Source organism: Stegodyphus dumicola, chromosome 4 (assembly GCF_044657685.1).
Source record: "Stegodyphus dumicola isolate Sdum_Otavi_A_Nest chromosome 4, ASM4465768v1".
NCBI classification, from domain to species: domain Eukaryota; kingdom Metazoa; phylum Arthropoda; class Arachnida; order Araneae; family Eresidae; genus Stegodyphus; species Stegodyphus dumicola.
The window spans coordinates 48,583,789-48,596,118 of NC_140771.1; the positions used below are offsets into that span (position 1 = coordinate 48,583,789).

At 35.4% G+C, this 12,330-nt stretch overlaps 1 protein-coding gene across 3 annotated transcripts in view; it reads left to right on the plus strand.

Moving 5' to 3' along the window:
- The window catches only part of LOC118188124 (very low-density lipoprotein receptor-like), a 99,248-nt gene that overhangs the window by 55,141 nt on the left and 31,777 nt on the right, over positions 1 to 12,330 (plus strand). For all 3 annotated transcript variants that reach the window (XR_015040646.1, XM_085814816.1, XM_085814815.1), the window contains exons 7-8: positions 279 to 398; positions 8,892 to 9,023. Coding sequence is in view for 2 of the 3 variants with exons in the window: in XM_085814816.1 (XP_085670942.1) it covers positions 279 to 398; positions 8,892 to 9,023 (252 nt within the window). In the remaining variant the exon portion in view is untranslated. The remainder of the gene's footprint in view (positions 1 to 278; positions 399 to 8,891; positions 9,024 to 12,330) is intronic.

The following is a 12,330-nucleotide window of genomic DNA, read 5'->3' on the forward strand; positions in this document are numbered from 1 at the left end:
AGTTCCGATTTAGTTATGTCAGAGTTTCAGTTTATGTTCGCCATTAGTTACATCATCAGCGTTATTAAATCATAATCTATGGATTGATCTAGAAATGACACTATTGAGAGAAATTTTGGATTCATTGCAGATGCTAGGATGGGGCATATAAAAATCTAAAGAGATCTAAAGAGCTATTGCTAATTAAATTATTAGTTTATTAGAGATTTATTTTCTTGTTTTAAATTTAATATATTAGATTTATTATAATAATATATATATATATTGTTAAATTACAGGTACAAATACTTGCAGGCCTGATCAATTTCAGTGTAAAAACTTACAGTGCATTCCTGGACAACTGCAATGCAATGGTATGAATGAATGCCCTGATGGTTCTGATGAGGAGGACTGTAAATGTAAGTTCTTAGTGCCCATAGATCTCTACAAAAAGCCTAATATATGGATTTACTGAACAAATTACAAAACCATTAAAGCTTAGGATTGTACATGAGAAAATTTGAAAACCACCTTATGTGGATCTACTTGCCACATATGACATATACTTTTAAATCTCTTGTTTTATTCGTTTTCTGGCAATATTAATATCAATGATTCATTTATATTACTACATCAGGTATATTATATTCTATTAAGATAAGGTCGTTAAAATTTACTGATTTTTATGCATGCTAAAATATTTAAAATATGTTGCATGAAGTGCAAAGCATATAGAGAGATATGAAGGAGAAAGGGTCTAAATCAGGGGCGAGCAACCTTTTTAATCAATGGGCCAATTTAAATTTTAGAATTTCTTAGCGGGCCATGCATAAAGTAACACTTATTATTAATAATAAACAATATGAAATATTTTTAAAAAGTAAAGATTTCATATATAAATTTTAATGCAAAATAAAAACAAACAAGAAAAGTACAGAAAAACGAATTTACTTGAAATTTTTAATGAGAAATTTGGCAGTTTTTTTTATATAAGCTGATCAATATCAGCCGAAATTGATGAGGTAGCTACATATACGCAGTTTTCTAATCGTGCATCACTCAGTCTTGATCGGTGGTCATTTTTGATTAATTTCATGGTTGGAAAAATTGTTCACAAACATACATATTTTCGAACAGAGACATCATTTGCTTTGCATTTTTCATCAAAAGTGGAAATTTCTGGGCCTCGCATAAGATTTATAAAAATTTTCGACGTTTACCAAGCAAAATACATTGTTTAAATTGGTGTTATTCTGCATGTTAATCACTTCCATTTGAAAGTCTTCGGGAACTGTATCCACATTGATATTAAATGGCGAAGAAACCATTTTCATGGAAACTGCTGTCTTCTCAGCTTTGAACATTTGGAATCGTAATTGAAATTCGTTGATTAAAGTGTTTATATATTGTGCATATTTTGAGAAGTAGTAACATTTTCTTTTTCTAAATGTGGAAAGTGAACACATTATTCTGCAAAAGATGCTGTTTCCACAATTTTAATTTGCGCTGAAAGCCCTGAATTTTATCACACAAATTGTGAATAAACTGCCCTTTGCCTTGAAGTTCCACATTAAGATTATTGAGATGCTGAGTCATGTCACTACCTGAAAATGGCTTGGCAGCACGAGTGCGGCTATGTAGCCGACATCTTTTTGACAATGATATTGTACTCATGCCTTTCAAGAAACACAAGAATTGCTAAAATTGCTAGTTAACAGCTTACCAGTCTAACTGATTATGTGACAGAAGCAAACATAAAAAAGCATAGACGCAGCACGTTTGTATTGCATGTTTGAACAAGTTGCCGACAAGTGAGTAACTCGTCAAAAAATTGTTTCGGTTTCGTATGTACTACCATTTTATCATAATTATTTTTATAACATATATTGATGGGAGAAAGTCGCTAAAATAAATTCATTTTTAGAAATGCTTGGCAGGCTGCATAAAAATGTTAAACGGGCCACGTGTTGCTCACCCCTGATCTAAATGATATATATACTCACTTCTGAAAGTTAAGCACAAAGATGTAAAATTCAAAAAAATCAACAAATACTGATTTGATTGACACAAAATTCGGCAGGAAAGTAGCATATATATTTATGCATAAAACAAAATCAGTAATTACACACAGAAATGAAAACAATATTAAATTTTTGTAAGTTATCAGATAATGACATACTGGAGACTTAAACAGAATTATGTATAAAGTGAAAATAAACAGCATAAAATGAAAAAAGAATATTAATAGGATATGTGATCCCCCCTCTTCTGTATACAAAGTTTACATCTTGTGACCATGCTTTCGATTAGGTAGTCAACCACCGCAGAATTAAGCAATCGCCATTCTTCTTGTAGAGTAGTTTCCAGCTCAATAAGAGTGGCTGGAGGTGGGAAACATGAAGATACAGCACGGCCAAGAGCATCCCAAAGATTTTCAATGGGATTAAGGTCGGGCGGATATGCTGGCCACGCCATACGTGCAATCCCTTCACTCTCTAGGTAGTCATCGACGACGTCAGCACTATGGAGACATGCATTATCGTCCATTAAAACAAAAGTAGGGCCAACTGCTGCAGTATACAATCTCACAATGGGTTCTAGGACTTCATCTCGATACCGAACAGCCGTCAAAGAACCCCGTTTGAAGATGTGCAGGTTGGTGTGATATCTTAATGAAATCCCTGCCCACACCATAATGCTTCTGCCTCGGAATGCGTGATGTTCGGTGATGTTTTGGGACAGATTGCGTGTTCGTTGTAATCCGGCACCGCTGTAATCATGCCCCTCTTGATTGGACGAATAGAGGATCACAAACTTGAGGTACCAGGGCGTACAGTTCACTCATATGTAATCTTCGGCGTACAATAGCTGCAGATATCACCTTACCAATGGACACTGTAACCATAGATGTTACATGTGTGAGGGTCGCTCTGCGATTCCGCTAGGCTACAACAGCAATATATCGATCTTCCACGGGGGTTGTAACCTATGTGCGTCCGGCTATGGGCCTTTGGACAACTGTCTGTGGGGTTTGAAATTATTTCCATAAATGTGAAATTACAGAATGATGAATGCCGAAGAAAAGAGCCATCTGTGATTGACTGTCCTGCTTCAATGCACCCCATAGCACACCAGCGCTCGGAATCTTCCGTTCATCTTCTGGAAGTCATATAAACACGTATGTCTTGAAAACAAGTTGAACGAAAGTTTTAAACACCTTCTATCAACACTTACAATCAACTTCTGTAACCCTTCATAAAGCTGGCTTCTTATAAGACTGCCTTTTTTTTTTTGCATATTTCTTGACATGAAAGTGCGATTGTCTATTACCTAACATACACTGGTGTGCAAAAATTAAGGACAAAGTCGAAAAATTAGCATATCAGCTGAGCGAAGAGGCAGAGCGGACAGAAAGACCAATCAGGAGATTAAGTAAGGTGATGTACGGTAGCACATGCGCAGATATGCAGGTAGACCTAATGGGGGAGTGTCTGAGTAGTGTAAAGCATGTTGTCGGTGTAAGATCAGTATTTCTGGCAAAGAGATTGCACGCCGTATAGCAGTTAAAATCACACCGAGTTGCTGCCTCAGCGAGAAATGGCGAATAATCAATCTGTTAGATGACATCTGGATGCTTTTACCCGAGGTCGAATCATTGGGAAGTTGGAGAAAGGCCGCAGTGTGACAAGTGTGGCTGCAGAGTTCGGAATTGCTCACAGCATCGTTTCACGACTTTGGAGACAATTTCAAACTACAGGAAGTGGCCGTCCATGAGGAACCACACCCGCAGATGACCGGTATATTGCCTTACAGGCCAGAAGAAACAGGCGGAAGACAGTGGGAGAAATTGCTAGACGCACGACACAAGTGACTGGACGACCGATATCGCGTTTTACCGTGGCCAGAAGACTGTACGGTGGTGGTCTGTTTGCACGACGCCCTGTACGGTGTGTACCTCTAACGCCTGCTCATCGGAGAAGGCGTTCTCTGTGGTGCCGGGAACACCGGAATTGGAGAGACAATGAATGGGGACGAGTACTCTTTACAGATGAGAGCAAATTCAGTCTGACTAGCGATTCTCATCACATATTCATCTGGAGAGAGCGGGGAAGTTGCAATCATCCCTCGAACATCATTGAAAGGGACAGGTATGGAGGTGGCGGTGTTCTCGGTTGGGGAGGCATCATGCTTGGTAGTCGTACAGACCTTCACATCAGGTTCAGTCAATGGGACCCGTTATTGTAACGAGATTCTTCTTCCATATGTGTGTCTTTTTAGAGGCGCTATGGGTCCGCAGTTCCTTTTCATGGACGAGAATGCACCATGTCATCGCACAGTAGCTGCCGAACAGCTCTTAGAGAGTGAGGATATTGAACGTATGGATTGGCCGGCATGATCTCCAGATCTCAATCCCATCGAGCATGTATGGGATTTTCTAGGCAGACGCTTGGCAGCTCGTACCTTACCACCAGTAACGATTCCGGAGCTCCGATCGAGATTGGCGCTGCAAGATGAATGGGCAGCAATGCCTCAACAACTCATTGACACCCTCATTCTCAGCATGGGCAGACGCTGTGAAACCTGCCTTAGCTAGTCAGGGGAGATCATATCCCCTATTAAAGACCGGGTGTTTCTCGCTGGACACCCACCACAGGGATGTTTCGACCTTCAGTCGCATTGCGCTCCATGCTACGTTTTCAATAAAGCTTCTTTTTATCCCTCTGATTTCTCTTTTAGTGAGTGTTGCTGACATTACTCGTCCTTACGTATTGGGGATCTTACGGTATTAAATGTGTTGATTTGGAAAGCTTTTGTACAAAGTTATATTGAAAAAACCGCCTCGTCCTTAATTTTTGCACACCAGTGTATTTGCATACTTCCATCTACCTCTGCAGGGAATTGCATCCTATTCAATTCTGATTGGCTTCCAGAAATTAGCATTTACTCTCCGTGCTTAACTTTTGGAAGTGAGTGTACTTACAGCAATAGTAAAAAGGCTTACTGTATTTTTTATAAGGAACATTAATAAATCTTTGACATTATTATTAAAAACTTGTGTATGCCAGCATTACACATATTCAAAGATAACAAGAACATATTTAGTCATGCACTAATTGAATTATAAAAAAAGTGCCCCCCCCCAAAAAAAATCAGATTCATATTATAGGGCATATGCAAAAGAAAATTAGATTGAAGTTTATGCAGCTTAAAACCATTATAAAATAAAACTAATTACTCAGTAATGAATTTTAAATTTTGCAGAATCCTCATTTTTATTGTCTAAGGCAAATAGCTCCTCAATTACATCCTCACTTTTATTGTTGAGAAGCTGCCCATCATATGGGTCCCATTCTGTACCTAGCATGTCATTTTCCACTTTGTCATTTGTGTCTCATAATAATTCGTCCTCAGTGCCATCCATAGCATTAGATATCTCACACCTTTTGAAAAACCTGATCACTGTTTGTTTTAACTTTTCCCCATAATTTGGTCACGAAATCGCACATAACATCAAGTGATGCAGCACGCATAGCTCTGCCTTTCTTATATGCCTTTTCACCATGCATTATCGAGTTATTGCATTGTTCATAATGTGATCTTTGATTTATTCAGAGAGAGGTCTAAAGGTTGTAGCATTGAAGTTAAACCTCCATGTATTACAGCAATCTTAGTATTGTTCCATGCTAAGCAATTTTTAATAGTCTCAGTTATGTAACTGCAAAACATATCCCATACCAATAAACTGTGTTGATTTCGGGGAGTACCTGGTCCCCTCTGCCACACATTTTCCATCCACAATTTTACATCTTTCTTATTCATCCCCCTTTTCATGAAATTGTATGAAAATGCCTGGGAGGAATTTTAGTAGTTTGAAAATAACTATGGGTTTAAATTTTGTTCCATCTGTCATGCATGTTAATACTACTGTAAAACCTGGTCTTTTCGTGGCCTGTATTTATTTTTGATCGTGACCTGAGTTGAAAACATTTTTAGGGCTGTTGTTTCCATAATTCTGTTGTTTATCAAGTCAAAGTTCATCAGTTGTTATTAGCTAATGTAAAGTTGTATTTTGCATCATACTAGTAACAAACTTGTGACTTTATGGTTAAGATCTTGTGGTAATATCTGCACAATTTTTGTTTTCTGTCATATTACCAGACTTTTTCCGTTCATGTAACGATTGCACCAACCTGCTGTTGCTCTAAATTCTTTGCCTTGTTCTGGATTGGCCTGAGTCCACTTCAAATGCATAGGCCCTAATCATAATTTCTTATAACAACTCTGTTTGTTCGATTCTTTAGTCTATTTTATGACTTTTAACAACTTCTTTTCATAAGTTCTAGGATTAGACCACAGTTTACAAATTTTGATCTTGCAGTGCAAATTGTTTAATCACATGACACAACCTACAATGAAACTTGTTAGAAGTACATGAGAGTTTGTGATTTGGTACATGCTTGTGTAGGCAGAGCTGCCAGATGCAAGAGGGTTCATAGTGGTCCTTACAAGTGCTTATAAGTCCTTATATTTGAAAATAAATTGTAAAAGCCCTTGTAGGTGCTTACTTTTTCTCTAAAGCACTTATTTTTTTGCTTTTGGGGCTTTTTTTTTTTTTTTTTTTTTAACAAACGCACATTTTTTCTCTGTACCAAAGCCGAAATTAAATAAACAACTTTTCTTCCTTGTATTGAACATCAGATGGTGAATCATACTCCCAGGAATAGCTTTTTACTCCTTTCTCTGCATTAACATAACCTTTGGTGTGTGCGAGTACAGACAGGTGCACGTCATTCTATCGGTCGAAGAATTGAAAAAGTGGTAGAAAATTCCAGTACATTCTGTATTCTTTTGCTCCCACCCTATATTACACTCGTTTGAATTTCTATCAGGATTTTAATAATTTACATTCTCGTTCCGCGGGGTCAGTTCATAATCGCGTTTATTATGATCGGTATGCTTATATTATGAGCATATGTATGAATATTTATAATAATATATTTACAGTAACTGTGGAAGTGTAGATAAACTTTAAAAATGGGTAAGTGTGGTTTAACACAGATTAGTTTTCTAAGGAATAATATTTGGAATGGCATAAATAAAGTAATCAAATAGTCAAAATAATTTTTTTTTTTTTCCCCCAATGCATTATACAGTACGGAAGTTGGGGGTTCTTCCCTTTCTCCCCCTTCTCAAAATCTTGAATATTGAAACTGTTACAGTTCGCAGCAAAGCAAGCAACGGACTTTTTGGGGAGGGGTCACTTTCCAAACTGGACTGAATAAGACTAAAAGTTCTGCGTTCTACCAACCTAAGCAAAGAATGATTCTATTCCGGAAATTTAACGCAGTCTGTTCAAAATTAGAATAAAAAAACAGCCCAGATTGGTAAATCTCTTTATTAATCAATATGAGTATGGGAGGGATATTGTGCAGAGCGCTATGTGTCCTGCTCAATGACAAATATGCCACATGGGCGCATGACGGTGAAAACTGGACGAAGCAAAGGAATGTTTTCCTTTATTTAGTTATTGATTCTCCGAATACCGGCAGCTGTTGATTCCGATTGTTGTAATATCACATGTGGAAGAATTAAGGTGCACGTATTGCGCAATAACATTTGCAATATTTCGCAGAGATAAGAGTTTTACTGTGCTTACTAAGCAGATTATTTTTTAGTTCCATTGGGATATTTTGATATGATGTGCATATCTAAATGTCAAAAGCATCATTTAGCTGAAAAATCTGAAGAACGGCTGCAATCTATCCCCTTCCTCTTTTACCAGTTACGCTCGACTATGCGGAATTTTCAGATATTCGGCAATTTCCGAGTATGCCAGTTAGTTAAGCTTTTACTGTTAAATTATGACTGCATGAAGCAATTTCCTATCTTCTGATTTTAGAAAAGTTCCCTTTTTTACTTATTTTTACTTAAATTGCTTGTAATATCTGTTAAGGAAAAACAGTTATACAGTGAAAATTTAGAAAATGTTCAGAATTTTGATTTAAGTTAAATTATTTAAATATTAATACGAGTGGAAATGTAAATTGTATTTATTTTTAGGTGCCAACGGAATATAATAAATATGGCTTATTATTATTTATTTTCCTACTTCGAACTGAAATTTCATCATTAAATTTTGTAATATAATTTAGTTCTGTATAGTTTTTCCTTCTTTCGTTGTAAACGAGTTCTGTAAATTGAACTGTTATTGAAAATTTTAAAAAAGAATGTAATTGTTTTCCATGTTTGAGTAATGCTCATTCTCTCTTAATAAATACTGAATTTCTCGTATTTTAAATTACAATTCTGATTTTTCTTTTAAGGTTATGCAGTTGTGTATAATGTAATTAGACAGGTGCTTATTTTTTTTTCCTTAAAAATGTGCTTGAAAAGTGCTTATAGGTGCTTATTTTTTTGACTAAAATATGGCTATGAACTCTGTGCAAGAAAATAAACTTGTTAGAGGTATATGCGAGTTTGTGGTTCAGCATGTCCTTGTGTATGCTGTGTTGCCAGACACAAGAAAATTGATCCATATGATGATTGCTGATTTAAACTAAATTCATAGGCCATTGAAAGTTTTGGGATCATGTTATAGAAGAGATATATGCTAAAACTATAAAACTTTGACAAAAATTTATACCTAATCATATTACGGAAATAAACAGTAACTATTTTTATGCAGTTACTCACCAGCCAATTTGTAGATGCATTCCTGGTAAATGTTGCAAAACATGTTTGTTATCCAATTAAAATTTAGAAAGTAGCCAAAATTTTATATTTCATGTGTGATAATTTTTATTCCTAATAGAAATATTTTATTTTTGATCATTTTAGTGCGTTATAACTTTTCAAATATATTAAAATCAAATATTTTTATATATTCATGTTTTAATCATTTATGTTTTTAGCTTTACATCCTGCCAAATGTGATCTTAAGAAACAGTTTGATTGTGGAAATAATCATTGCATTCCATTGTCATTGGTTTGTGATGGTCATAATGATTGCGGTGACTATGAGGATGAGCCACAGCATTTATGCTGTAAGTAACTTGTAAAATATATTAGTATTTAGAGTAAAAATCTTATCTGTAAAATATTTTAAAACGTTTAGAACCCACCAATGTTAAACAGTATATCGCTGAAAACAGATAGTCCAACCTGTATTCATATTCTGGCAGACATGCTAATTTAAGTAACCCAGTTCTCCAGAAATTTAGTAGTAAACTCTTAACCCTTTTGAGACAGCATACCTTTGTTTAAGACGTTCCATCAGGACAGGTGGAAGTTGAAAGGAATCGTTCCACAGGACGGGGGTTGCATAACTTTTAGGGAAAAAAATGACCCCCCCCCCAAAAAAAAATTAAGTCCTGGTGTTATAATTTTTGGTATTAATTTAGATTATTACTTAAGCTGCCATATGTTAAAATCATCATTTCATAATCTTTTTCCTTTACATGAAAATATGTAAAAAATCGCTTTGAGAAATAATTTTCAGAAGCCCTATTCAAATTATTCTGAAGTTTTAATTCACAAAATATATTAATAAACTTTAATAAAAAATACAAGACAGGGTTGCCACGCTACTTGGAAAACCGGAAAAAGTCAGGGAATTCGGAAATTGACCAAAAAATTCAGGGAAAAGTCAGGGAATTTCATACAACGATCCCACCAAAAGAGGCGAGTTTTGTGCCGAATTCGGAAGAGATCATTTTTTTGGCGAATTGTGTATCACGTGAGTGTCATTCGGGCAGCTGGCATAGAGCCGATTTTCGCAGCTCCAATTTGATTGTCTTTTAGAAAGGCAAATCAAGTTTCCCGCAACTTTTGGTTTCCAGTAACCTCGAGAATCGCATGTGCAGTGCATGAACAAAAGAAAGTACCTGTTCTCGTATAAAACAAAATGGGTTTAATCCTAGTATACGGTACCATGAAGGTCAGAATAAAAAAATATGTATTGTAAAGAAAGAAAACCTCTCTGCAACAGACGTGGTTCCGTTCCATCATAGAGGGAAACAGCTGTGCGTGCGCGATATATATGTCGCCAAAGCTGGAAACCGGTGTCGAAGTTCGAAGGTCACGTTATCAAGAGTTCATTAAATGAATATCGTTTAAAATTTCTTTAAACTCTAATCTAAAGGAAAAGAAAATATCTTTTGGCGCAAGTAAATTAATTCCTGGATTAGTTATTTTGGGGGGGGGGTAACTATGAAAATCCGTTTTTAAAATTATTGCGAAAAATCCAAGAAAAAACATTCTTTGATAAAACGTTTCTTCTTGGATTTTTCGCAATAATTTAAAAATGAATTTTCGTAGTTTTCTTTTTTTGTCAAAGAACGTTTCTTCTTAACACGTGTTTCTCAATTTCCTGTACACATCGATGAGAGAGAAATTCTGGCCGCAAGGTTCCGTCGCCAAATCCCTTGGCAAATTTTCCCTCCGCTTTCTAGCCGTGTAATAGCATTTACGTGTATGGAACCTTTTCTTCTTTACATAGACGTTCTTTGGTTAGAATAATCTCCATGTATGGTACAGCGGGATTTGGCGACATGATGATGAGCAGTAAACGAGTCATTTTGTTCTTGGCGACAATTTTCAAAATTGTGCGAAGGCCGTATCGTATACTAGGATTTTACCGCAAAATCTTTTTTTTTCTTTCTTTTCTTTTCTTTTTAATGAATACCTTGTCATTTTGCAGTAAAATAAAAAAATAGCAATCAGTCATCTAGGCTAACCATGTAATATAACTATATTCGCTAAAATATTGTTGATTATTCTAATTCAATTTTAAAGCAATTATCTTTATTTTTATGTTATTCTTATCATTTAATGTTGCTTCTTCCCTCTAAATTTATTTACATATTTGGAAGTAAATAATATTTCCAAATTTCAAGAAATTTTCTCTGGCATAATCCTGAAATTAATTCTAGCAGTATGATGACATCACGAAATTTAATGCACATATTTTTTCCTTATGTATGCTGCGAAATAAATATAAAATACCTCAATTTAGTAAAAAAATATCATTAAATAAGATTTCTTTTTTTCGTTTTAGCTGCAGAATGTCTGCAAAAAAAGCCTTATTTTATTCCAGATTGGGAAGATTCTAATCTCAATCTTCAGTGGAGAAAACAACTCCTATTATAATTATATTTGTGTTTTCAAGTGTTAAGGTGCTTTTTAAGAAGACATCTCACACAAATTAAATTTACCTAAAATCTAACCTAACTTTTAGCATTGCGTTGTGATTTATAAGAACCGGATTAGCCTCATGTTGGACTGGTGATGATCATGAGTAATAATTAAATAAAACGTACAATTGTTATCCAATGTATATATCTTAAATTTTATTAAGTTTCTTAAATGGAAAAGTAAACAAAATTATCAAACAAAGTGTACCAAGAATAATTAAGAATAAATGTCCTCTGAGATTTATTGAATAATTAAGTGAATTTGCTACACAGTACAAGTAATACCATAATTAATTTACCTCTTAGCACAGCCAACGTACATTACGCGGATAGACTGGAATTTTCTCGAAACATACCTGGAAAACCTGGAAAAGTCGGGGAATTTCATTATCCTGTTTGAGTGGCAACCCTGACAAGAAAGACTGTGTACAACAAGAAGTAGCAAAATCTTTCATGGGAAGTAGAAGGCAAATACTCGGTGAGCTCAGTCTAATATAAATGTCCATCTGAGCATCGCTCTTTAGAAAATGAATCATCGCTCTCATCCATGTCACTTTGGCTCATGTACATGCAAGTATATCCTTCGTCTGATAAGTAACACTTGTTGCCCGTAATGAACTGATGTCGAGGTTTTCCGAAACAAAAAAGGGAAGTGCCCAAAATGTAAGTTATAAAAGCGATTGAAAGGGTTCCTTCCTCATAACGTTTACATCAACATTAGGCGGAATCTGATCAAACTGAGGTACAGAATCCTTAAAACTATATCCTGTTTAAAAATAATGGACACAAAATGCCATCTAGTGGTCTTTAATTCAGCTTAAAATGCATATATGCGTCACCTGTCCCTTACGTTTGTTCTCCAGTGATGCGTAGGTGGTACTCCTGTCTGGAAAGGGTTAATGCATCCTTATTTCATTCTTAGGAACTTTATGCCATTATTACTTTTTTAATTGATTGAGATTTGTATTTTTTCTGCTTTCAAAATGATTGGAATATTGGAAATTTCAAAGCTTTAGGAAAGGGAGAAGGGAAAGCTTAGCTCTGTAAATGCATGGTCAAAGAAAATTTGGCAGCAATCTGGCCAATATTATGCCAGGTTTAAGATCTTACTATTGAGTGATTTATTAGGATTTACAATCTGTGTTGTAAAATTTATCTT